Below are 27,752 nucleotides of genomic sequence, written 5' to 3' on the forward strand. Positions count from 1 at the left end.
GCTACTTTCTGCTTTGTTACTTCTAGTTTAGGGGAAATCACATGATTTGGGAGAAAACGAAACTTACAAAGGGCATATATGTGACAGCTAAGCAAAGTGTGAGCTGAGCAGTCTTTATTATTCAGTGTTTGCGTATTGCTTTGCTGTCTGACAACCTGCTCCAGACAGAACAATTACTTTGTATTTTTAGCTTAGTGAGATACCAATAAAGATTTTACTGGTTGCGCCAACAACTGAGTCCAAATTGTCTCTCTTACTGAAGTGTTTCCCCTCCCTGGGGGACAAAGGGACAGGAAACAAATCACTAGGGACTGAATTACGGTACAAAAAACTGATTTAGTGAAAAATGGTCTTAATCCTTTTAGTTTCTAAAGTGAGTTAAAGACACTTGATATCACGCTGGAGACTTGTTTTACAAAGGTGAGGAATTGATCAATTGTGATTCCTAGAATTTTCATTGTTGATTCAATGATGTAGGTAATGTTCTCAATAGTGAAATTTTAAATAACTTACAGAATTGGAAATGGCATGGATGACTCTGGAAAAACCCACTGCAGCATCAAGTTCTTCCTGTGAACAGAACCTTTGTTAAATTAAGCTTAAGACAAACAGCGCTACAGGTAAGGGCTGTCCTAACTGTTCAGTTTCATAAAGCAACAAACTAGCCACATCAGGATACTTGGATTCTCTGAAGTAAAATGAGGAGAGGTAGTCTGAATAATGGGCTGAGAACCAGGGAAGCTAGAGCTCAAACCACTTTCATCTTGGACAGCTCACCATCTTGTAAACTCTAAGTCAAAGATTTGTTGCTGTAAAGCAATCATGAGTCTTTTGGAAAGGAAGGCTAAAATATGCAAAAACCAAAGTGTTGCTAATTCAGTCAAATGTTTTAACATATCCTGAAGTTTGTTTAGAAACTAAATTCTAGTTTAAAAAAAAAAAAAATTCCCACCTGTTCTCTAGCTTGTTTCTGCTGCTCTCTTTGTCTCCGCTCTTCTTCATCGACCTTGCTGACGACAATATAACGCTCTTTCTGAAAAAACATAACTTGAGATTAAGATCTGACTTTTGGGAACTTCAAAACCTGGCTTTTAATTTGGCTATTAGTGCCTATATTAATTATTTTAAATTTTAATACCTTCTCATTTTTGTTTGAACTTAAGAATTGCCATACTGGGACAGACCGAAGGTCCATCAAACCCAGTATCCCGTTTCCAACAATGGCCAAAGCAGGTCACAAATACCTCGCAAGATCCCAGAACAGTAAAAACAGATTTGTTGTTGCTTATCCCAGAAATAAACAGTGGATTTTCCCCAAGTCCATCTTAACAATGGACTATGGACTTTTCTTTTAGGAAATTATCCAAACTTTTTTTAAACCTCGCTAAGCTAACTGCTTTTACCACATTCTCTGGCAATGAATTCCACAGTTTAATTACACACTGAGTGAAGAAATATTTTCTCCAGATTGTTTTAAATTTACTGCTTAGTAGCTTCATGGTATGCCCCCTAGTCCTAGTATTGTTGGAAAGAGTAAACAAGTGATTCATGTCTACTACTTATCTACTTATCTCTTCCACTCCATTCAGTATTTTATAGACCTTTATCATATCTCCCCTTAGCCGTCTCTCCACCAAGTTGAGCAGCTCTAGCCTCTTTAGCCATTCCTCATAGGAAAATTGTCCCATCCCCTTTATCATTTTTGTCACCCTTCTCTGTACCTTTTCTAATTCCACTATATCTTTTTTTACTATATGTTTTTACCTCCAATGCAATCTTCTTTCCAAAGTCTCTCTGCCTTCTTTATCAGCACTTTGCATTTGACTCGCCATTCCTTATAGTGTTTCCTATTTTCAGTTGGATACTTCTTCCATTTCCTGAAGGATTTTCTTTTAGTTCTAATAACTTCCTCGCTTTTCAACCTTGTCAACTGTCGATTGGCCTGTTTTCCTCCCTTTTTAATACATGGAATACATCTGGCCTAGGCTTCCAGCTATGGTATTTTTGAACAGTATCCACACCCGATGACCTTTTTGACCTTTCCAGTTGCTTCTCAGTTTATCAGTCTCCTTTTTGAAAATGAAATGCTAATGTATTGGACCTCCAATGTGTACTTACTCCAGAGATTATATCAAATCTGGTCATGTTATGATCACTGTTATCAAGTGGCCCCAGCACCATTACCTCCTGCACAAGATCATGAGCTGCACTAAGGACTAGGTCTAGAATTTTTCCTTCTCTTATTGGCTCCTGTACCAGCTGCTCCATACAGCAGTCCTTGATTTTGTCAAGGAAGTTTACCCCCCTAGCATGCCCCGATGTTACACTTACCCAGTCAATACCAAGGTAATTGAAATCACCCATTATTGTGTTCCCCAGTTTGTTAGCCTCCCTAATTTCTGATAACATTTCTACATCTGTCTGTTCATCCTGGCCAGGTAGATGTTTGTGCACTCCTATTACTATCCTTTTCCCCTTTACACATGGAATTTCTATCTATAGGGATTCAAAGATGTGTTTTGTGTCCTGCAGAATTTTTAGTCTATTTCGGTGGTTCCCAAACCTTTTCAGTTCACGGCACCCTACACTCATGTGTAGAAGTATAAAAAGCTTTTCCTTGCCATGAGTAGACAATACTTCTAAAAGTACGATGGTGTTTGCCAGAAATAACTCTAGAACTCTGCACTGCTTTCCCATTTCCAGTGGATCATAACATCTAAGTCAGAGTCCTTACTTTCTTTTACTAGTATTGATCTGATTGCATTTTTTCTAGCTGAGGCTCCTAGTAGACATTAAAGCTTTGCTTCCCTCCACCTATGTTCCCAAGCGAATGCTTTTTAGGAGTCTCCTAGTAGGTTTTACATAGTAACATAGTAAATGTCGGCAGATAAAGACCTGCACTGTCCATCCAGTCTGCTCAACAAGGTGGCTAGTGTTGGATCTGGCAACAGCACAGGTTCCACTTCTTTATTCATCTTTGTCTGTCCCTGTCAATTTTAGGACAGAGATTGTATAAGTCTGCCTGGCACTAGTCCTACTTCCCAAACTACTGTTGAAGCCCACTCCAGCCTTGATCCTGATCAGTTTTTGTCATTTACAGGACCAGACCATAGACATTTGCCCAGCACTGATCTTACTTCCCAACCTCTGAAGCTGTCATCAAAGCTCACTCCAGTTATGAAGTCATTTTAAGTTTTGCTTTAACTGGATTCCATCCTTTCTATATAGAGATATTCTGTGTTTATCCCTCACATTCTTGAATTCCCTCACCATTTTTATCTTCACAACCTCCTATGGGAAGGCATTCCAGGCATCCACCTCTTTCTGTGAAAAAGAATTTCCCGACATTGTTTTTAAGTCACCTACCCTGCAACCTCAACTCATGATCTCTACCTAGTTGACCACTTGCCCTTCTCTGAAAAAGATTAAAAAGGTATTGATATGTAAACTAAAGTATTTAAAAGTCTACCATAGCCCCCCCCCCCAATCCCTCCTTTACTCTAAGGTATACACACTGAGGTTTTCAAGTCTCTTCTCATACTTCATTTGGCACAAGCCCCAAATGGTGGAGTGGTGGAGTGGCCTAGTGGTTAGGGTGGTGGACTTTGGTCCTGGGGAACTGAGTTCAATTCCCACTTCAGGCACAGGCAGCTCCTTGTGACTCTGGGCAAGTCACTTATCCCTCCATTGCCCCATGTAAACCGCATTGAGCCTGCCATGAGTGGGAAAGCGCGGGGTACAAATGTAACAAAAATAAAATCTCATTTTTGTCACCTTCCTCTGAACTGCAAGTCTTTTGATGGCTGTAGCCAGATACAGCCTCCAAAACTGAACACAATACTCCACACAGGTCTTGACTGACAATTTGCACAAAGGCATTAGAACCCCCTTTCTATTAGATATGCCACTCTGTGCAGTCTAGTATCCTTCTGACAACAGCTGCAAATTACAAAAGGATCAGAAGGGAAAAGGCAGGGGGAGGGACACAGCACCACTGGGTTTAGCACCTCTAGGGGCTCTGAACAACAGAAGTAGAATAGTCGCCTAAAAGTTAGAGCAGCAGGTTCAGAACAAGAGAGCTCAGTTCAATCTCACTACAGCTCCTTCTGATCTTAACCCTCCAGTGGCTCAGGTACAGACAGACTAAGCCCTCCAGGGACAGGGAAATACCTACTGTACCTGAATGTAACTTTGTCTTGGAGCTACAACCAAAAGGCATGAACTGAACCCAAAATCCCTTCCCCTTATCAATTCTGGCCCACTAGTCTGCTTCCAAAGAGGGAGGAAAATCAGGCCTAAAGGACCGTCATCAGCAGTGTCTCTTGAACTTGGTCTATGTTCCACCAGACCGTATGACTTCAGGAGCCAGAAAAATAAGGATCTGAAGGCAGCACCAACCTCCTATAAGAGGAGTGAAGTTAGTTTTGAGCTTTCTTTGAAATGACAGAGGAACTTAACTCACTCATCTGGACTGGTCTGGTAAAGAAGATTAAGGAAGTCTCAATACAAGCCTTCATGTCTTTATATGTAAAAGAGGAGCACATATTTATGCATTCTCAGACAACCAAGTTTAAAGTCTACTAGTCTATTCCAATTTACAGACTCAAATGCTTTGATTGAAATACAAATAGATACATAGAGACTTGGGTGCTGTTTGTGTCATTTCTCTTGAAACTGTCTAGCTATAAATATCTGTGAAGCCTCCATTAGCTGCCACATACTTTGTCAGTGCTCAATAGATACATGCCAGAATTCTGCCCACTATAGAAAGCAGTATGTCATAATTATCACAAGCGTATTCACCTTTATGTTTAAAATGTGAATCAAAACAGCCTTTTAAGTCTTGAGGAACTCTGCCACATAGGAAGAAAAAGCTTGATCAATTAATCCAGCCGATGACCCAAGTTAAACAGGTGGCACTGTCCTTGCTGAATGCCTTTCCAGATGACAGCTGCTTGATAGCTTAATACTTCATCCTGCAAAAGTCATGCCAGGTGTGCTTCAGCCGACTAAGGCCTTTCAGAGTGATCAATGGACAGACCACTTCATATTGTGCTCACACTAATCCATTAGCTTACTATCCAGCTCATTTTTGAAAGAGAAAAACACCTATAGTGCGACCTAAATCGGGAGATAGACGTTTGTCTCGCAAAGGCGCCCAAATCGGTATAATTGAAAGCCGATTTTGGGCGTTTCCAACTGCACTCCGTCACGGAAACGAATAAAGTTGACGGGGGCGTGTCGGAGGCGGAACTGGGGCGTGGTTATCAGCCGAGGAGAGATGGGCATCTTTAGCTGATAATCGAAAAAAAAAGGCGTTTTTACCGCGATTTTGGGTCACTTTTTTTGGACCCTTTTTTTTCACGAACAAGTCCCAAAAAGTGCTCCAACTGCTCAGATGACCACTGGAGGGAATCAGGGATGACCTCCCCGGACTCCCCCAGTGGTCACTAACCCCACTTTAAAAACTTTTTTTCCAGCCTCTATGCCAGCCTCAAATGCCATACCCACCTCCATGACAGCAGAATGTGTTCGATCCTCTCACAGCCTTTCCATGGGTCAGATGTGGCTCTCGGGTGCAGTACAGGGTCACATCAGCATTGCATTGTGGTGGGTGTAGGGTATTGGGCTCCGTGATTTCATTAGCTTGTGTTACAGTCTCACGATGTTGGTAGGCTCTTCTCCCATGGTGCTTTTCCCCCTGCCTACTGGGTCAGAGTGTGCCCTGTTGTGTTTCCTGTTGTAGTCCATGCGGTAGTGGCCATTTTTGTAAGCCAGTTTTAGTTCCCTTTCCTGTGTTAGCCACGTTAGACAACTTAGTTCTTCCCTTGAATGTGGCTGAAAGAGGGCATTGTACAGCATTCTGCCAGCTCTGACCTACTGCTCATCTCAGTACCAGGGAGACTTGTTGCTAGTGGGGCACAACCTCTGATCTGCAGTTAACTGTGAGTAAACACGGTTATTCCAATAAAGGAATAGAGGCCTGCGTGTATGCAGGTCCCTGGAGCACTTTTAGTGGGTACCGCAGTGCACTTCAGCCAGGTCCCCTACCTGTAACACTTGTGCTGGCAAATGGGAGGCCTCCAAAACCCACTGTACCCACATGTAGGTGCCCCCTTCACCCCTAAGAGCTATGGTAGTGTTGTACATTTGTGAGTAGTGGGTTTTGGGGGAGGCGGGTTGGGTGCTCAGCACCCGTGGTAAGGGAGCTATGCATGTGGGAGCTTTTTCTGAAGTCCACCGCACTGACCTAGGGTGCCCAGTTGGTGTCCTGGCATATCAGGAAGGCCAGTGTACTACCAATCCTGGCCCCTCCCACGACCAAATGGCTCGGATTAGGACGTTTTTGAGCTCGGCGTTTTTAGTTTCCATTATCGCTAAAAACAAACAAACACCCAGCTCAAAAACGTCCATTTTTTCGAAAATACGGTTCGGCCCGCCCCTTCACGGAGATAAACGCCCATGGAGATAGGCGTTTCCGTTCGATTATACCCCTCCACATGTATTTTAAACATTCTACAAAGAAATACAGACCTCAATACTATTTTAAAGGAACACTAGCCCCATGTAGAATGAAGGCTATAATACAGAGCTAAAGCATTAACACTTCTAAAGTTACCTTTTCTGACTCCAGGGTCTCAACATGGATGCCTCTTGGGTGTCTGAACAAAAAAAACAGACAAATTTAATTTTACTGGTAATGTATGATGTAACATTCGTGCAGCCTCTCTACTATCCTGCATATGAATTTATCTTACAAGACAATGGTATACAATTATATATTACTAACTGCGCTTCAGTTTAAAATTATATGTAATTTGCAATCATGGGATATTATGACATTTTCAGATTTAGGACCCTGTTTACAGGGGCGTGCTAGCATTTTAGTGCAAGCTAAACATTAGCACTCGCTATGTAGATGCCCATAGAAATATTATGGGCAATTACATGGTTAGCGTGCCTTTGTAAACAGGGCCCTTAAACAGTTCTAGTATTTGGATCTGTATAATCAAGACACCATGTGGAGTTTCCTCTAGATTACTGAAGTTGCCAGATAAAACTATCACAAAAGCATACCATAGTAAAAATTTACCACACCAGTATTGGCCATTATGTAACCAATTTAACAAAATGTAAGCCTTCACTCCAGGAAGCAGTACTTGGACTGCACACAAAATTTGTGACATGACAGAGGGGGTACACTCCTGACACACATGGTGATCAGGATTCTTTAACACCAGAACAGAAATTCTGGGTCAGATGTTAATGTTAACGGTACGTCAAAATTCAGATTTTTAAATACTTACTTCCAGTTTAAGGTCTGAAAAATAAGTTTTCTCTGGTATCTTAAAAAAAAAATTACAATGTTAATTATAACAAAAAATAAGATTTGCCACCTTTAAAAATAAATAAAAGGAGTAGCTAATGAAGCTACCTCAAAGCATTCGCAGCTGCTGCATTTCACATGACCTTTGTTTCAAAACTAAATAGAACAGTTTCCTATGGTTGCAAGAATTCAATTTGCCATAACTTGCAACTTTCCAGCTGATCTAAGGGTTGAGTCACCCACCACAATGGCTGATTTCAAAAAGAAATTTCCAGAATTGGGCATTAATCTGTGGAATCCTCCTCTGAAAATTAACCTTCTGCTCAGGGGCGTATCTGCGTGGGGCCACAGGGGCCTGGGCCCCCGCAGATTTCCCCTTGGCCCCCCTCCGCCGCCAACCCTTCCCCACTAATGTTGTTTACCTTTGCTGGCGGGGGACCCCAACCCCCGCCAGCCGCCGAGGTCTTCAAAGTTCTTGTTCGTCGTCCTCCGTGGCCATGCTGTACCCTGTTGATTCAGAGTCTGTCTGACGTCGCACCACGTTGTACGTGCGTGCAACGTGGTGCGACGTCAGACAGACTCCGAATCAGCAGCGTACAGCATGGCCACGGAGGAGGACGACGAAAAAGAACTTTGAAGACCTCGGCGGCTGGCGGGGGTTGGGGTCCCCCGCCAGCTGAAGAATTATTTTTAAAAGCAGGCGGAAGCGGACCTCGGCTGGCGGGGGTTGGGGTCCCCGCCAGCAAAGGTAAACAACGTCAGCGGGGGAGGGTTGGCGGCGGGAGAGGAGGTGGAGAGAGTCGTTGGTGGCGGGGGGGGCTCTGGCAATGGCAGGGGGGGAGTTGTTGGTGGCAGGGGGGGCTCTGGCAATGGCGGGGGGGGTCGGTGGTGCCGGGGGGGGGCTAAATGTGCCCCCTCCCTCTGGCCCTGGCCCCCCTACTGCCAGAGTCCAGATACGCCCCTGCTTCTGCTACAGGGAAAATTACCCATACTGTACAGCACAGGCACTTTTCCCCCACAGGATGGCCCACAGTCACTTTAAAATCCCTACGTCTGCTCCTCCTGCTTTTGCCCTGTGTGGAATCTTGTAAATAAATGGTTATTAGTATAGCATGCTTAAGGGAAACATTCTACATTTAATGGAAGAAAATGCTGAGACTGACTTGTTCTCTCAGCCTTCACCTACTAACCTCTGATTTGTCCAGGCTCTACACGCAATAGCTAAGAGATAAGCTGTCTATAGGAATGTTTACTCTTACATAAGTACATAAATATTGCCATACTGGGAAAGACTAAAGGTCCATCAAGCCCAGCATCCTGTTTCCAACAGTGGCCAATCCAGGTCACAAATACCTGGCAAGATCCCAAAAAAGTACAAAACATTCTATACTGCTAATCCCAGAAATAGTGGATTCTCCCCAAGTCCATTTAATAATGGTCTATGGACTTTTTCTTTAGGAAGCAATCCAATTCTTTTTTAAACTCCGCTAAGCTAACCGAATTTACCACATTCTCTGGCAACGAATTACAGAGTTTAATTACATGTTCCTACTTAGGCACCAGGGTGATAGATTTATGGTCCTGAGATTTTCTGTTTTCTGTCTAACCACCCCCCCATGTTTGTATTTGTCATTCCTTGAATGGAATGGATTCATTACCACATCTGTGGGTTAGCCTATACAAACGTGTCCATTTTGAATCTTAGTCAGGAGAACCTACCAGGAGAGACTGTCCCGTTGGGTTTTCCTCCCTATTATCAGGCTATTTTAAGCAATTCTAAAATAAATGACATTCACATTGACCAGTTATAGATTTGTATTTATTTATAGACTGAGAATCGGCACCTATATATATATATATATATTTTTTTTTAATCTGCAGTGTATGCAGATGTAACTAGTACCTGCCCTATTCAGCCTACAGCTGCTTACACCCTGCAAAGCAACCCTATACACTTGCAAGTTTCTCAAGTTTGGGGGGGTGGGGCAGTTGTAAAGGTAATTTTTTGTGGGTAGTACGTCTCTGGGGTAAAATTGGGAAACAGGCCATTTGAAGGGTGATATGGAATTAGGTGGGGTAGTTTGCAGGATAATGGCAAATCTGCAGGAAAAAAAGGTTGAAAATAAAATCATCTCTGCATGGTGTGCACACAATTTAGTTGGTGGCCACTGAAATGTTAGAAAAGTTAGTTTCCTAGGCAGTTTCATGAGTGCTCTAAAAGTGGATAAATCTAATTTAAGATAAGAGACTTCAACTACATGGCCTCCATGTACACTGTACAGAAAATAACTGAGCCCTGCTTGGGACGGTAGTCTGTTCCTGGGCTGAATACAGGTTACCTCTAATTCTTGATAGAGCTTTCATGTATCTGTTCCTGTGTCTGTCTCCTGGGTTACTGACAAGAGTGAGGCTCAATTCTGGACCCAGAGTAGTTTATTTGCACAGCGGGTCAATACCTTTCTTTTAAGCTTTGTTGTGGAAATTCTGCTCACTGAAGCCCCTGGGAAACAGGGGCTAAATCCTGATGTAGGCAGTCCCAGGACTGATGCAAGAGTATTAGGCACCCTAGAAAAGCCTTCAGTCTCCATGTCCTCCCCTTATCTGTCAGAATACCCCCATTTGTGACTAAGAAAATGATTGCAGTAAAATCAGTGCCCTCTTTCCCATGATTGGAGGAGTTCAGCCACAATGGTCTCCAAGAGGGAAGAGAACACCTTCCAAGTATTTTCTGGTGCTGAGAGTTTAACCAAGATACTAAACTGTCCACTTAGTGTAACTTGTAAGTTTGCATACATGATGGATAATCTTTAGAACCCAAGCGTCAGAGGTTAAAAAAACTGCAGTCTCGCCGGTTTGCTTCATTTCTTTGTGGGCATGGGTGGACATGTTAATAAAGGTAAGCCGGTTGATGCTGTGTATCTAGATTTTCACAGAGTTTTTGATGGTTTCTCACAGAAGACTCCTGAGAGAACTGAAGAGTCATGGGATAGAAGGCAATGTTCTCTTATGGACTGGCAAATGGTGATTGGAAAGAGAGCAGAAGGTAGGGTTGGATGGCCATTTTTCTTGGTGGGAGAGAGTAAATGGTAAAGTGCTGCAGGGATCTGTGCTAGGACCGAGGCATGTTTATAAATGATCTGGAGATTAGAATAAAAGTGATTGGGTTTGCAGATGACAAAACTGTTTGGTGGTGTTGGAACACATGCAGACTGAAGAACTGCAGGATGACCTTAGGAAGTTGGAAGTCTGGGCATCCAAATGGCAGATGAAATTTCATGTGGGCAGGTGCAAAGTGATGCACGTTGGGAGGAATAATCTGAGTCGTGGTTGCCTGATGCTGGGGTCCACCTTGAGAATCAGCACCAAGCAGAAATATCTGGATGTCATTGTGAACAATGCACTGGAGTCATCTGCCCAGAAGGCACTGACAGCAAAAAGAGCAAACAGGATGCTAGGAATTATTAGGAAATGTATGAAAGACCAAGAATACTGTGCCTCTGTCCCTCCATCGAAGGGCGGCCATGCGAAGGGGCGGGACAAACCGTATTTTCAAAAAAAGATGGGCGCCCATCTTTTTTTTTATAATACGGGTTATGCGGGGCAAATGCCTAGGATATTGGCGTTTTTGAGCTGGGCGCTATCGGTTTTCAGCGATAATGGAAACCGAAGGCGCCCAGCTCAAAAACGAACAAATCCAAGGCATTGGGTCGTGGAAGGGGCCAGGATTCGTAGTGCACTGGTCCGCCTCACATGCCAGGACACCAACTGTGCACCCTAGGGGGCACTTTTACAAATTAAAAAAAAAAAAATTAAAATAGCTCCCAGGTGCATAGCACCCATTCCTTGTGTGCTGAGCCCCCCAAATCCCCCCCCAAAACCCACACCATTACCATAGCCCTAAGGGGTGCAGGGGGGCACCTACATGTGGGTACAGTGGGTTTTGGGGCTTTTTGGAGAGCTCAACATTAACCAGCACAAGTGGAACAGGTGGGGGGGGGATGGACCTGGGTCCGCCTGCATGATGTCCACTGCACCCACTAACAACTGCTCCAGGGACCTGGGTATGACATTTGAGGCTCGCATACAGGCTGTCAAAAAAAGTTTTTAAGTTCTTTTTTGTGGTGGGAGGGGGTTAGTGACCACTGGGGGGAGTCAGGGAGGTCATCCCCGATTCCCTCCGGTGGTCATCTGGCCAGTTGGGGCACTTTTGGGGGACTTGGGTTGTGAAAAAAGAGGGGTCCAGCAAAAGCGACCCAAATTCTTGCTTCTGCTGCCCTTTTTTTTCCCCGATTATCAAAGGCGCCCATCTCTCCTCGGCCGATAAACACGCCCCAGTCCCGCCATCACCATGCCTCCGACACGCCCCCGTCAACTTTGTTCGTTCCTGCGACGGAGTGCAGTTGAAGACGCCCAAAATTGGCTTTCGATTATACCGATTTGGGCGCCTTTGCGAGATGGGCACCCATCTCCCGATTTGGGTCGAAATATGGGCGCCCATCACTTTTGAAAATAAGGCTGATAGCGGAATTGGAAAGGGTTCAAAGAAGAGCAACTAATGCAGAGACATCCAAGATGGCCGCACGCATTTAGGAGTGGTGTAGACCTCAATTTTCTTCATAACATGATGCCTAAAAGAAGAGGAAAGGCAGTGGTTCGGGCTCCACCAACGCCTACCTCCGTACCTTCCGGTCCCATACACCGTTTTTTTTGAGGACGCCAATTCAAGGAAATATGCTTGAGAGCGAATCCGTAGAAGACCTCTGCATAGTGGAGGAACTTTTGGCGTCTCCCGGACTGGACACCACGCTGAGCCCCGATGCAAGAACTCCACCCCCGCAATCTTTATGGACAAGCTCCCCCTCTGTAGTGGCAAGCAGTCAAACGCCAAACAGCGGATTTGATCTGACTTCGAGTGGAGCCCATGTTAAACAGCCTCTGAGGGAACCAGAGGGACTCTGTGCCCCTGGAAGGAAGCAAGCCGTCGATATCTGGTGCAGGACAAGAAGAAACAGGTAATGGGCAGAAAACTGATATATCTGATATGCCTTTACCGATTTTTGAGAAACCTTCAGTGGTGACTCTTGATTCCTTGTGGGACCTGGTCTCTCAAATGGTTCAGTCACAATTTCAACAAATAAAAGTATTATCTCATAAGGTTAAAGCTACTGAAAAGAAAGTGGACAAAAATGAAACAAATGAAAATGTCTTCTGAAAAGATTGATAAAGTAGAAGAAAAAGTTTCAAATGTTGGGAATATTCAAACTGCTATTTTGAAAGGTATTACAAATTTTAAGAATAAAATGGAAGTTTATGAAACCCATATGCGAAGATACAATTTAAGGTTTATAAACTTTCCAAGGCTTAAATTGATAAACCCATTGCAGATGATACAACCTTACTTCAAAGAAGTTTTGGAGATACCAGAAGTAAATTTGCCACCTCTTACTCAAGCTTATTATGTGCCTTCTAAGGCACAAGAACAACTACAACAAGAATCCTTGAATGTTACTAATCTTCTGGAAACATCTGATACTGAGCTAGCAACTGCGGCAACTCTGGTAGCCACAGTTGCTTTACTGCCAGATAAACAATGGTTGTTTAAATGTTTTTCAAACATAAGGACAAATTGTTTTTGGGGGTTTAAAGATCTCGTTGTTTCCGGATGTTTTCGAAAGAAACACACAAAAAAACTGCAAACAATTTTTAATACTGAAGCCAGAGGTATTGAGACTAGGGGCCACATTTTACCTCCGTTTTCCATGTAAATGCATAATATGTTATAATTCATATAAATATGTTTTCACAGACCCATCACAATTAACATCGTTTATAACATCTAAAAGAATTGGAGTGAAATAGAATGTACCTTGTTAGATTGTCTCCTAGATGTAATTTTCTTTAAAAATATTTCCTTATTGTTCCTCTTAAAATTGGATGTCCCCTTTTAAAGTGGACTTGAGTGTTTAATTATGTGTAAAAAAAATTCTTTATTCTGTTAATTCTTGACCAAACACTATAATGTGTAAAATTGTATATGAATAAAAATAAAATAAAAAAAAGAAGAGCAACCAAAGTGATAAAGGGGATGGAACTCCTCTGTGAAGAAGAGGTTAGGGCTCTTCAGCTTGGAAAAAAAAAAAAAAAGACATCTGAGGAGAGATATGATTGAGATCTACAAAATCCTGAGTTGTGTAGTTCAAGTTATAAGTGAACCAATTTTTTTACTCTTTCAAAAAGTTCAAAGACTAGCGGACACTCAAGTTACATGGAAATACTTTTAAAACAAATAGGAAATATTTTTTCACTCAATGAATAGTTAAGCTCTGGAACTTGTTGTTAAAGAATGTGGTAACAGTGGTTGGGTTATCTGGGTTTGGGAAAGGTTTGGACAGGTTCCTGGAAGAAAAGTCCATGGTCTGCTGTTGAGACGGACATGGGGATGCCACTGCTTACCCTGAGATTTATGGCACAGAGTGTTGCTGTTTGGGTTTGTGCCAGATACTTGTGACCTGGATAGGCCACTGTTAGAAACAGGATACTGAGCTAGATGGACTACTGGTCTGACCCAGTATGGCTATTCTTATGTTCTTATGAGGCCCCAGACACCGCATACATCAATGAGCATCCACACTTCAAATGGTCTTACCACAAATCGTATTCTGCTTAGTATACCTAGCCAAGTTGTCAAGAATCAAAAAGGTATTAAAGTGGTGAATGAAAAAAGTTCAGGAATGACCATAAACCCAAGAATACTAAAAACAAAGGCTATGTGCAGCAAAAATCAAATGATATAGCGATATATTCATCCATATGGCTTCAAGTGGGGGGGGGGGGGGGGAGAGAACAGTATAATTGCTGATGATGCAATGCAAAAAAATAAGATACCATGCTGAGTCGGACCAAAAATCCAGAAAGCCTAGCACCGTCAGACAGTGGCCAGTAGAAATATTCACAGAACCCAAAGATATCTATTTCTTGAGGTCTCTTCAGGAGAAAGTGTTACCTTCCAAGGTCTACTTTGCTATTTCTCTAGGACTAACCAAACCCTTTTAAACCTAGCTATACCGGATGCTTTCACCGCATCCCATAGCACTGTGTTTCCACAGCTTGGTGTTCAGTGAAACGTTTCCGCCAATTTGTCTTCTTCAAACAGTAGCCAAGATTCGTGGATGCTCCATTAAACTAACAGGTGGAAGCTGTGGAGTAAATTGCCAAAAGATGTGGTTAAGGTTATCTCTTACAGCTAGTATTGGATAGTCCCTACAGAAATCACACATAATTAACCAATCTGCCCACTAATGATTTTGTAAAACATCTATATTCTAATTTCTTCTAAGTATGGAATGATCATGAGTTTTAGAAAAGCTAAGAAAGCTTAAGAAATTGATCTAAGATGTGGAATGTTTTTCTTTGCATAGGCTCCTGTAGATGTCATCCAGATACAAAGACTTGTCCTGTGACATTCACTCTTGAGCACAACAGTGTTATGCATTAATTTGACCCTTTCATTATATGGCAAACAAATGACCCAACATCCGGTGAGTGAGGTGGTGGTGAAGGCCCCCAGAAAGCTACACCTGGATACATTGAAGAATAAAACAAAGGCTTTGCATGGTGTTCAAGAACTCACCCTGTACATGCTCCAATTCCAGTACTGTTTTTTCTTTATCTGTAAAAAGTCGTCTACTTTCTCTCTAGAGATTGAATTGAGATTTAATACAAAATTATAAAGTTATAAATTTTTAACACGATGTTTTACAAAATGTACTGACATCTCATATTTCTAAATATCACATTTGAAGTTGTAGACTGCAGTAACTTTTGGAACTCCAAACTTGTAGGTCAGCTGTTAAACGTAAATTCTAGCACAAACTCATTCCATCATTTTAAAACACGTTAGTTATGCAGAGGTGTAGCTAGGTGGGGGGCAAAGGGAGCAGCTGTTCCCCTAAACAGATTTTGAAATAAAATGGTGCCTATGTGGAAACAGCCCTTCAGCTTCACAATGATTGCCATTACAGATTTGGGAGAAATAGCCATTTTTTCACCTGCTTCCTGAAGTAAAGGCAGTCTTGAATCAGTCAAAAGTCCTAATTTTCACTTGACTAGCTAAAAGCAGACACAAATAATGCCAGCTCTGATCTCCATGTGAATCGCTTGGAAAGCCAGGAATCCAAAGGGGAGTGAGAAAACAATTTTGGACTAGTTAAGTGCTGCACAAGAAGCGCTCTGTGCAACTTACTGCTCCCCTCTTATCTGAACAGTATGTCTTATGGTCAGCCTCATGAAAATGCCATTCCACCCTTCCCACTGAGGTCATCACAGGCAAATAGCTCATAGTGGGGGTAAGACCCCTGGGCAAGGTATCCAAAAGGGAGTCAACTTCTTGGAGAGCCATAGGCTTAGAAATGTGGAAAGATCAAGTCTGTGTTAACAGCTCAAAAGGTGTAACTAAACTGTGATTTAGCCATTAACACGCATTGGTAATTAATGCATGGTATGATAAAAATGGAATATATGGTCACATGACCCCTCTCATTTGCATACTATTTGCATCTTATCAGCACTAACAGCAAAATTCATGGTGCATTTATTTTAACATGCATTAGTGATAAGTGATTAGCAGTAACTACATTCCTTAGTTGAGTTTTAGGTTGTGGTTTTCTTTTCTGAAATCATATTTTTTTATATTATCAATGTATTTTGAGACTGCTGCATTGTATTTTACTGTATTTATGTATTTTTATGCATTTGATTTTGTAAACTGCTTTGGGTCGAACTTAAACGCAGTAAGAGAATAACATTTTGACCCAACTGTCCTCTACTCCTTAATTCTCCTACATTTGAATTGCCTACTGCTCTAAATGGGCAATAGCACCAGCAGGTCTCATTCACTCCTACCCAGAGTTTTCCATCATGTTTATTTTCACTTCCGTCTCCTATCCAGCCACAACAGTTTTCTAGCTAAAACACACAGCTGATGTTTCCCTTCCAAATTCTGGTGCAAGGACTCTGAATCGATCAGATGTTGTCACTTTAGAGTAATGTCAAACTTCCTCCAGGGATTGGAGATCACCACTTCTGCAGGGTATGGAGCCCAGATGGCCAAAGGAGAGTATCCTAATGGTTAATGCAGTGGGCTGAGAAATGAGGGGAATCAGGTTTGATTACTACTATGGCTCCTTATGATCTAGATAAGTCACTTGACTTTGCATTGTCCCAGATACAAAACATTGTGAACCCACTAGAGATAGAAAATACAGTACCTATATGAAATATATAAATTGCTTAGGTTGTATCACAGAAAAGCAGTATATCAAGAATCTAAAAGATACAGAGTATATCTAATCCAGATTTCCTATATGGCCAACGCTGCCACTGTGCCAATCTGGTGGACATTCTTACTTTTTCCCAGTCATGATCCTTTAAAGGAAATCCTCTGTACTCAAAGTCTAGATCACAGATTTCAAACTTACACCACTTTCTCAATAAAAGCTTTATGCTCTTCAGGGACATTCACAGGTTCTTTGCACTGTTGGGAGAGATGTAGGATACTGTGCTTATACCATTGGCTTGGGATCGTCTTTCCTCATATTGTTCTCGAAGCTGTCTTTCCTCGTCCTGATTCAAGTAAGGAATTCCTATTAAAGAAAACAATCCATGTCCAATTTTAATGCTATTAGATCAAGTCATTAAATGCTTTTGCTATGTGTAAAAATCTATTAATCACAGCCTAGATACAAACCAGATAAAGTTCATACACATCCTTAGAGCTTTACCCGACATCAGGGTCTCTGTTGTACACACAAGAACTTGAACAGGCCACCAGATTATGCATACAGGAAAAAATCAGAATCTGGCCTTATATTTATTGCTGTCTAGTGCCCCTAACTGTAGTACTAAGATGTAAGTTTCACACTCTCACTCATTTTCCCAACCCACCAACACATCCCTACTCATAACTATCACTCCCAAGTCCTCAATATCTCCTCAAATTCCCACTCCATGTCTCCTATCCATAATTCCCTTCTCCCACCCCCTAATCTGTGCTCTATTACCTCTCCCCAGTCCTATCTTTAGCTCTGTTCCCCTTCTCTCCCTGAGTGCCATCCATCTTCTGCTCTAATCTCCCAACCCCTCCCCCAGTACCACTCATCTTGTGCTTTCTAGGGTCTCCTCTCCATGTCCACTTTTCATTGCTTTGTGGCCTATCTCTAAAGCACCTCCCTTCTGTTCACTGTCCCTCTCCCCATGTTCAGCATCACTCCCTCTTGTCTTTGTCTTTCCCTGAATACAGCTTCTTCCCTTTCTCCTGCACCCCACCTCAAGACCAGAATCTCTCCCTCTCCCCCTAACCTGCCCCCAAAGAACTGCATCTCTCCCCTACCCTGTCCCCAAGGAACTGCATCCCTCTGTTTCTCTCCCTAAGGTACTCCATCTCTCTCTCTCCCTGACCCTGTCCCCAAGGTACTGCATCTCTCCCCCCTACCCTGTCCCCAAGGTACTCCATCCCTCTTTCTCTCTTCCCTTCCCCCCAAGGTACTGCAGCCCTCTCTCTCTCTCTCTCCCCCCCTACCCTGTCCCCAAGGTACTGCATCCCTCTCTCCCTACAGTGTCCCCAAGGAACTGCATCCCACTATCCCCAAGGTACTCCATCTCTGTCTCTCTCTCTCTGTCCCCTACCCTCTGTCAAGGTGCCACATACAGCAAAAATTGGAATGCCTCTCTTTCTGTTGGGCAACTACCAACAGCATTAAAAAGGGCAGTGATTCACCCTTGCTAAAGAAAAACAACCTTGAAAGTTACCGGCCAGTATCCAACATCCCATTTCTAGGGAAACTTATAAAGCAAACAGTCTGTGTCCAACTCAATGATCAGCTAGAAGAGAGAAAAACTGTCAATCTGGATTCAGACCCAGTTATGGAACAGAAACAGTCTTTGTATCCCTACTAGAAGACCTTCACAGAAACCGAGATAGGGGACTCGCCTCAGTGTTAGTATTGCCAGATTTCTCGGCAGCTTTTGACACTGTGGATCATGATATCATGCTAGCACGGCTGACAGAAACAGGTATCAGCGGAACAGTATTTGCTTGGTTCAGATCCTAACAGACAGGCAACAATCCATGTTTGGCAGCAACTCACTGCCAACATGGGCATCGACCTGTGGGGTATCACAAGGATCAATACCGTCAACCTATTCTGTTCAATATCTACCTCAAGCCACTAGCTGAACTGATTCAGTCAATGGACTCCTCAGTTCTACATCTACAAGATTATGTACAGCTATTCATACCCAAAGAACCTGACTTACCTACAGCCCTGAATAAACTGATCACCTAACATCATTTCAAGAATGGGCTAAACACAACAAACTTTGCCAGAACCCAAGTAAAACTGAGCTTCTCTGGGTCCCTAACACAAGTGGATACTATCTGGCATCAAAATCTCTTTTGGGAAGTACGAACTCCCCCTCAAATCAGAAGTCAGGAACCTTGGAATACAGCTAGATTCAAACACTTACTCTGACTCCCCAAACCCAAGCAACCCTCAAGAGCTGCTTCTACTATCTGCGACAGCTATGCTGCTTTTCTCCTACATCGAGAAGGTAAATCTTATCCCAGTTGTGCATGCCATGATGACATCAAGACTGGATTACTGTAATGCACTCTGTACTGGTCTGAATACAAAGGTCCTGCACCAGCTCCATGATCGGAATGCTTCAGCAAGACTATAGAAGGCTGCAAGCTATGTTACCACATCACACCATCTTTACAAAACTTCACTGGCTACCAGTACAATACAGGGCTAAATTTAAAACTCTATGACCGATCTTTAAGGCCCTGAAAGGAAATGGCCCTGAGTACCTGAAGAACAGGATGATCCTCTACATACCTCCAATGACACTAAGTTCTCTCAAGGGACTATCACTATGCACACTCTCTCGAAAAGACATTACATGATGTGATACCCACAAGCAAGCCTTCTCTGGAGGAGTCCCACACTCTGGAAAGCACTCCCTGAAGGCTCAGTTTAACACAAGACTCTCTCTACTTCAGAAAGCAGGTGAAGCTTGGCTCTTCAACCCGGCCTTTAATTGAAGAAGTAACTAACTAGTTAGTCTCACACACAACACAAGGAGTGACCAAGGGCTGCAACATATTGCAGCAGGACATGTTTATCCACTCCTACCCTAGCTGAACTAATATTTAACCATCTCTTACCTCATGTGCACCTCTCTTAAATTAGTCACCTTATTTTCTAACTCCTCTTAAGTCTCTTACCCTCTATATGTTTAACCATCTTTCTGACCTCATGTGCAACTTTCTTTAGTCACCTTACTTTCTAACTCTTCTTACTCTCTTACCCATCTATATGTTCCATCTTTGCTTATACCCTACACTGTTAATTAAAATGTTCTATTATATATTGTTGACATTGTAAGTAGTATACAATGCCATACTTTGTATTATTTGAATAATTTTAGTGCTGTAATTATCTATTGCTCATGTTTGAATTCCTTCAAAAAGGCGGTAAACAAATCCTAATAAAAATAAATAAAATAAAATATCAGCATAATGTAGAGTGAAAATCTTATGCCTTCAATTTGAACTCTAATGGGGCCATCAAGATGTTAAAGAAGGGGACAATGGTGAACTCTGAGGAACACCACAGACTGGGGACCATTCCTGGGACAGATCTCCCTCTTTTTAAATCTGATAATCGCCTATTAGTGAGAAAGCTTCTAAACCACTCAAAACTACACCAGTTATCCCATGTCCATTCATAATACTCAGAATATTATGATCCACCACATCAAATGCACTTGACATATCAAATTGGAGTATAAGTACTTGCCTTCCCAGACTAAGTTGTTCCCCTAATATTAGAAACTAACACGGCAAGGACAGTCCTCTGGACTGAACCTAATTCTGAAACCAGATTGGAAATGATGTAAAATATTCATGCTTTGTTAGAAACTCCGTTAACTGACAGGATACTTTACCCTCCATCACCTTGGTGAGGACTGGAATCGAGGTCACTGGCCTATAATTAGCAGTACCAACACTTGGCAATTTAGAATGTTTCAATATAGGTGTTAAAATAATTTTACCGTCCTAATTATGAAAGTTCTCTAAAGCTAAACTGGATTTCAGAATGTGTGTCACAAAACCAACAAATTTGGGTGACATTGCCTTCATCAGTATAGGTTTAGAAGCATCTAATACACAGTAAGATGAATATTTCTGCAAATAAGTATATACCAACTGAAGGGATGGTGGATAAAAACTCCCAATTCTATCAGCTGGGATCGCTCTAGGATCACTCACCATTACTAGCCCAGCCCCTTTACTAGGTAACAGTAAACCTCTGATATTCTGTACTTTGGTTCTAACATATAAAGCCAACTTCAGCCTTTGGACTATCCTTACCTGATAAAACATCTCAGAAATGTTATATAGCTTGATAACAAGTTTATATAGTATCTTAAAAACCACTTCTCAGTCCCAATTTTCTACAAATAGTATGTTAATTTTACAAACTTTACCCTGGCCTTATATTTGTTTATGGCTAATCTCCAATTTTTCTTATTCACTTCAGGCTCCAGATGAACTGGCTCAAAGGGGACAGATTATGAGTTATTGATCCAAGTTTGAATACCTGTCCTTTTTCTCAAGGTTCATTTTAAACAGGAGCCTCCTATTTCTCTCACTGAATTTTGATTATTCATCAGCTTACTTATAATTTATGTGCCACTCTAGTATCCCAAATAGGAACATGTACAGACTTTAGAAAAAATACTTGTGAATTTACTTCAAATTGATCTACAGTTACTTACCATTCCGAAAAACTTTATTAAAATCAAACCCTTGGTTTGCCAGAAAGTCTATACTTGAACTCTGAAATGTCAAAAGGAAAAATCTTAGTGATGAAATGTGAATAAGCATTTTTTTTTCAATTAGAGGAATCAGAGTATCAGATCTAAACCTCTCAACTCAGTTAGTGCTGTACACCAGGCACTCCAATTCCAGGGAGACTAAAGATAGTCTTTGAGAATACTTGGGGCCAAAGTTAAGGACAGGGAACAGAATCCAAAATCACCTCTTGCACATCATCAATAGAACATGGTTTAGTCCATAGATTCATTTTCCTGCAATTTTTAGAAGGGGAACATATACCACAGAAAATATGAAAAAACCCTGTCCAAAAAAATACATTACGATTTCAGCCTTTTACATTTAGTACTTTTGGGAAATTCCTATTTTTTTCTGCATAATGTTTTTTCTAAAATTTTTATTTTTTCCTGTGCGAAGGTTTGCCCTTTCAGAAGTTATCAGAATTGCTATTATAGTAGAATTAAGGCACATGGACTCAGTGTTGACATTCACACAGCAAAGGGCCAAACATGGTCTGCAATGTTTAAAATGCTGAAAGGAGGATACTATGCCCTAATACCAAGCAACTAAAAGATGAACCATCTTTGCAGCAATTCACATCCAAAATAAAAACATGCAATAAAGAAATTAGGTCTTATCTGTTAATTTTCCTTGACTCACTCCAGACCAATCCAAAGGCATGGGTATATGCCCTCCAACAGACAGAAAGAATCAGTGACTAGTGGACATCCCATAAATATCCTGTGCAAACCAGTAACAAGCAAACATCCCCCTCTAAGGAAACAACTGACCACAGATAAAATAAGCTCTTGAATATATCTACTGCAGATATAATGAAGATATAAATTAGACAGGAATAGTCTGGAACCCGAGAACTCCCCTTTCAGGGTTATGTCCTTCTAGGCAGCATTCTCAAGGGGTTCAATGGGTGCCTGTAGTAAAGCTGACAGCACTGGATTCAGATTGCGGAATGTACTACTAAACACCAAAGATCTTAACAGTTTCATACTTTGCAAAAACACATAAAAATATAAGTATTACCATACTGGGACAGACCGAAGATACATTGAGCCCAGTATCCTGCTTCCAATCTGGATGCCAGCCTACGGCTTTATTGTGCACTAGGCCTAAGACCGGCCACAGCCACCACCAGCATTTCACGGAAGCTAACGCCAACCTCTTGTCAATTCTTCTTGTGCACAGGTAAGTTATAAGTGTGTGTATATATATATATATATATATTTTTTTTTTTTTTTTTTTTTTTAGCAGGCTTAATTACAAAACATTTTATTAAATAAGGCTGCTGTGGGATCACGTGACGCCATGCGGAGAGAGGTCGCATGTTGAAGAGCTCTCCGGCCCCTGAACTCTCCCCCTGCGCATCGACCGAACATAAAAAACCCCAAAACTAAAAATTTGACAGCGGGCAACGGGCGGAACGCCGGTGCAGCTCAAGCGGGGAGAATCGGGAGTCCCGAAATGGCATCGAAAGCGGCGCAAAAAGAGAAGCTCAGAAACAAAACCGGCGGAAGCCAAGATGGCGTCTCCGATGCAAGCGCCGGTTCTTCTGTTGCCTCTGCCTGGGTCGCGGAGATAACCTCGGAGATGACCGCTGTGCTAGAGGAGATGCTGGAGAGGCGGTGACACCGCTAGACACAAACTGGAGGAGGCTGCAGTCGCACATGGATGACTTGACCCGAGAATGTGTGGCGTTTCAGACCAGAACCAGCCAGGTGGAGGACAGAGTAACGGAAGTGGAAGGAGAGCAGAAAAGCCTCAAGAAACGGCTGTTGGACTTGGAGCAAAAAGTAGAAGACCTGGAGAATCGATCCAGGAGAAAACAACTTGCGCTTGGTGGGGGATCCCAGAGACATTGGGGGGAAAAGATCTGGCAAGTAGATGGAACGATGGCTGACAGACAAGATTGACTTCCCTGCCAGCATGGGTCCCATCAGAGTAGAGTAGAGCACATCGCATAGGTCCCCGCCAGGCAGAGGGCTCCAGATCGCGTAGTGATTATAATGAAAGTGTCTGAACTTTGCACACAAACAATATATTCTTCAGGCCTCAAGATCGGAGGGTGCCCTAACATATGAAAATAAAAAGAGTCCTGTGTTTTCAGGACTATTCAGCTGGAGTCTCAGGGAGGAGGGCGAGCGTTCTCAGGCCTGTGTGCTAAACTGTATGCCATGAAGGTGCGGTTTACTTTAACGTATCCGGCTACACTGAGGGTAACATACAAGGGGACAACAAGGTCATTTGAGTCAGCTGAGGAAGCGAAGACTTTGTAACCCAACTGGAAACAGAGCTTGCGGATAAGGCAGAAGAAGGCGCGGCGACCTGAACGGAGGGTGGAACACGAGCTGGCAGGAACCATAATCAAATGGAGGACAGTGACCTGAATGCATAGGTTTTGGGTAGTGTAAGCTACGAAAATGGGGACATTGAGTTAAGGTTGGGTTGGAAGTATTAATGTTTAAGTGTTGAACAGTTGAAAATGTTTTGTTGTATAGGAGGGACAAATCTGATTACTGTTGGGGGATATGATGAGGAATAGGGATGTAAATTCGGAGGGGAAAGTTAGGAGTCTATGGGGGAACTCTGAGAAAATGGGAGGAGGGGAGGGGGTGTCTACACGTGATGGTTCCCAGGCAGGGAGCAAGGGAACTGGGGGTAGGGTACAGAAAGGGGGGTGGGGAGAGGGATGGGGAGTTGGGGGAATAGTGGAGCTTATCAAGAATTAATACGATTATGGAGACGGACGCTTAAGGGGCAAACAAATCTGCAGAAGTCTAAGAGACAAGTGGAATATATTTGGGAGGACGAGCGTAGACTTGGTGGGGGCGGAGGCTGGGACGCCTGCTCGAGTCTCGTTATAGGGGATGCTATCATTGAGTGTCTCACAACACACAAATATGGTAAAGTTGGTAACATGGAATGTTGGAGGCATTAACTCCCCAATAAAAAGAACAAAAATTTTACAGCACCTACAGAGACATAAGGTTGATATTGCCCTATTACAAGAAACCCATCTCAGTCAGGCGGAACATGCTAAATTAAAAACGTGGTGGGTGGGGGAGTGTTGTGGCAGCGGCAGCCCAAGGGAAAAAAAAGGGGGGTGGCGGTGTTGTTTCGTAAGGGGGTAGCAGCAGCGATCAAACCCATATATGTGGACAGGGGGGAGATATGTGGTGGTGGAAATGGAGAGCAAGGGTCAAAAAATCTTACTTGGTAATATTTATGCCCCCAACCCATATGATAAGAAGTTTTATCAAGAGGTGGTGGGACACCTAATGGATCACCCAGGAGTACCGGTAGTAGTGGGCGGAGACTTTAATACGGTGTGGGACCCCCAACTAGAGTGTTCTCAAGGGGTCCGCAGCGACTTGGCGGGCATCAAATAAAGGCTTAAAAGATTGGGGGAACCTATTAGATTTGTTGATATCTGGCAAACTTTGCACCCCATGGAACAGGACTACACACAACTCTTCCCGTGCACATGACACCCAGGCACGAATTGATTACCTCCTAACTTCACAGGATTTATTCGGCAAAATAACTAAGATGGAAAATTGGACCTTATACAATCTCGGATCATGCCTGGGTGAGCATGGACTGGGAGATGGGACCCAGGGCTCATAGACATGGTTCGTGGAGATTCCCCAGTGGAGATGTATAGAGACGTGGGGTTGAGGAGAGAAGCTTATGGAGTGCGGCGAGCATATGAGTCCTCGAATAGGGAACATAGGGACAATCCGGTATTGTTCTGGGATGCCGCGAAAGCGGTGCTCCGCGGGGAAGTAATTAGCTACACACATTTCGCACGTTCAGCGCGGAACAGGGAAATACTGAGATTAAGTGCCCCAAGTTTGCAGGGCCCAGGCAACTGTTTGGTCGAACGCATAAGGGGGAGCATAGAGCGCGTTTAATGGAATTACAAGTGGCGCTTAATGAGCTTTTACACCAAAGAGCCACCAAATCCTTAACCTATTATAAATACCAGCTGTACAAGCATGGAAATAAGACAGGTCGCTTATTGGCCAGATTGGCGCGCCCAAAAGGGGGGGAGGTAGGGGATGCTTCAGTTAAAGGATGGTCAAGGAAGGGAAAGTGGCTTGCCGATGGGGCTATTTGTGAGGTTTTCCATAAGTTTTTATAGTCAATTGTATGAACAACCTTTGGATCAGGGACTCCAAGGGACTAATTATCTGAACAATCTTAACTTACCCTCCCTGAGACAGCAAGATGTGCAGGGAATTAAATCGCCCTGTGCAGGAAGAAGAGGTAGCTGTGGTAATAGCGAGGAGCCCAATTACTCAAAGCGCCCGGCCCGGACGGACTACGTATAGAATTCTATAAGATACTGGGGGAAAGACATAATACCAACCCTGATCTCGATATTTTTAACAGAATCGACAGGGAGGAATTGCCGCCTCATCTGGCGTTGGCGCAGATTGTAGTGCTGCCAAAACCAGGTAAAGACCCAGAGCAACCAGAATCATACCGGGCCTATCTCTCTGCTAAATGTAGAGGCGAAAATACTGGCTAAGCTCATGGCTAATCGTATGGCAAGGGTGTTGCCGAAGCTGGTGCATGAGACGCAGGTGGTTTCGTGGAGGGGCGAACAGTAACAAAAAACCTAAGAAAAATCTTAACAGCATTGGAGACAAGGGGTAGGAAAGGGACACCGTCCTTACTTATAAGCTTCGACGCTGAAAAGGCGTTCGATAGGGTCCACTGGGATTTCCTGTTCGCCACACTGAAGGCATATGGTTTTACCGGGCGGTTTATGTCAGCGGTACAGGCCCTATACCATTCCCCTCAGGCCAGGGATTTTGGTAAACGGGATGGAATCAAGAACCTTTCCGATATTCAGGGTAACGAGACAAGGATGCCCGCTGTCCCCCCTTTTATTTGTACTGTCTCTAGACCCATTGATTCGGGATATTATAGCTATCCCATCGGTAAAGGGAATAGAGGTAGGGTCGTCTCAATTTAAAATAGCGGCTTTTGCGGATGACCTACTGGTACTGTTAACAGATCCGCAGGCCTCTTTGCGGCTTTAATGGAAATTATAAAGGAATATGGTGATTTTGCAGGCCTACGTTTAAATCTAACTAAATCAGAGGCATTGGCATCATCCGCAGAAGTGAAGCGTAAGATGGGTAGGGACTTTCCCCTGAGTTGGGCGGAGGACGCATTTAAATATTTGGGAATTAGGCTGACCCTGGACTTGAGGAAGTTACATGTTATAAATTATACGGCTTTTTATGGGGTTACTAAGAAGCAGCTGGAGAAGTGGGGCCCTCTTCCCCTATCGCTGAGGGGAAGGGTGAATCTGATACAGATGATCCTCTTCCCACAATGGCTGTATCTGTTGCAGACATTACCAATCTGATTGACGCGCAAAGACTTGAAAAGTATACATAAGTCTTTCAGTAAATTCTGCTGGGCGGGGAAGAAACCTAAATTGCGATATAACTACATGCTAGGAGGTTGGAGACAGGCGGTCTGGGGTTACCGGACTTGTCCTTATTATAATCAGGCTTGCCTGACCCGGCACTTGGGGGACTGGTTCACACAAACTTGCACTTACACTCCCATAAAAATGGAAAGGGAACTCTTTGCTCCTTATGAACTCTTTTCGTTGTTACATCTTACACGTAAGCAACTCCCACTTTGCCTGAGGAATAGTGTGATGCTACAGTCCATTCGAGAGGCATGGAAGGGACTAATACAGGCAGTGGGGGGGAGTCCCTCGACATCAGATCAGTTGACCCTCAGGGGGAATCCAGCTTTCATACCAGGCCTAGATAACCCAACGTTTTTGGAGTGGGAGCGGATGGGAATAACCAAGATTGAACACCTATTAAGTGAAGAAGGGAATTTAATAGGATACGAGGAACTACAGACTCGGATCGGGGTGGCTTGGGGGGCTAGGTTTGCGTATGCCCAAGTTAAACATTACATTTCAGCATTAGATCCAGACTTGCTACGGCAACGACTGGGAAGCAAATTACAAGATTTTTTCGGGGAAATGGAAGTCACGGGAATGTCAGTGTCAGCACTACATAGAGCTTTCATTAGGCGTAAGCCCCCTAAAAACTTTGCAGAAATCAAGCAAAAATGGGAACAGGAATCGGGGACAACATTAACGGGATGGAATGTGGGGCTCACATTGCAGGGAATTCCAGCCATTAGCCTGGACGAGAGGCTCCGGGAAAGTGGGTATAGAGTTATTTTACGGGCCTATATGTCGGGGCAACAATTGGCTCATGTAGATTTCCTGCAAGGGGCCACATGTGTTAAGTGCGGCCACTACCCACACACATTATACCATGCCTTCTGGGCATGCCCCGGAGTGAAGGCTTTCTGGGGGGAGATTACTAAATTCTTAACTCAACTGTTGGGGGACCCCTGTGATAGGATCCTGGGACCACTTTGTGCTGAATACGCAAGGGGCATTTGGTAGGTGCTCTAAGACAGCTCGTCTCCTGAGCCGTAAATTGTGCTTGGTGGCCCAGAAAA

General features: G+C 43.2%; 1 protein-coding gene across 1 annotated transcript in view; it reads right to left on the bottom strand.

The window, feature by feature from the left end:
• PARN (poly(A)-specific ribonuclease) overlaps positions 1–27,752 on the bottom strand; it is a 201,257-nt gene that overhangs the window by 148,076 nt on the left and 25,429 nt on the right. Inside the window, 9 exon segments of the mRNA XM_030211049.1 lie at positions 514–570; positions 953–1,033; positions 6,620–6,662; positions 7,308–7,346; positions 14,958–14,983; positions 14,985–15,021; positions 16,804–16,852; positions 16,855–16,968; positions 21,167–21,227. Of these exon segments, the coding sequence (XP_030066909.1) occupies positions 514–570; positions 953–1,033; positions 6,620–6,662; positions 7,308–7,346; positions 14,958–14,983; positions 14,985–15,021; positions 16,804–16,852; positions 16,855–16,968; positions 21,167–21,227 (507 nt within the window).

Source organism: Microcaecilia unicolor, chromosome 8, assembly GCF_901765095.1.
Source record: "Microcaecilia unicolor chromosome 8, aMicUni1.1, whole genome shotgun sequence".
NCBI classification, from domain to species: Eukaryota; Metazoa; Chordata; class Amphibia; order Gymnophiona; family Siphonopidae; genus Microcaecilia; species Microcaecilia unicolor.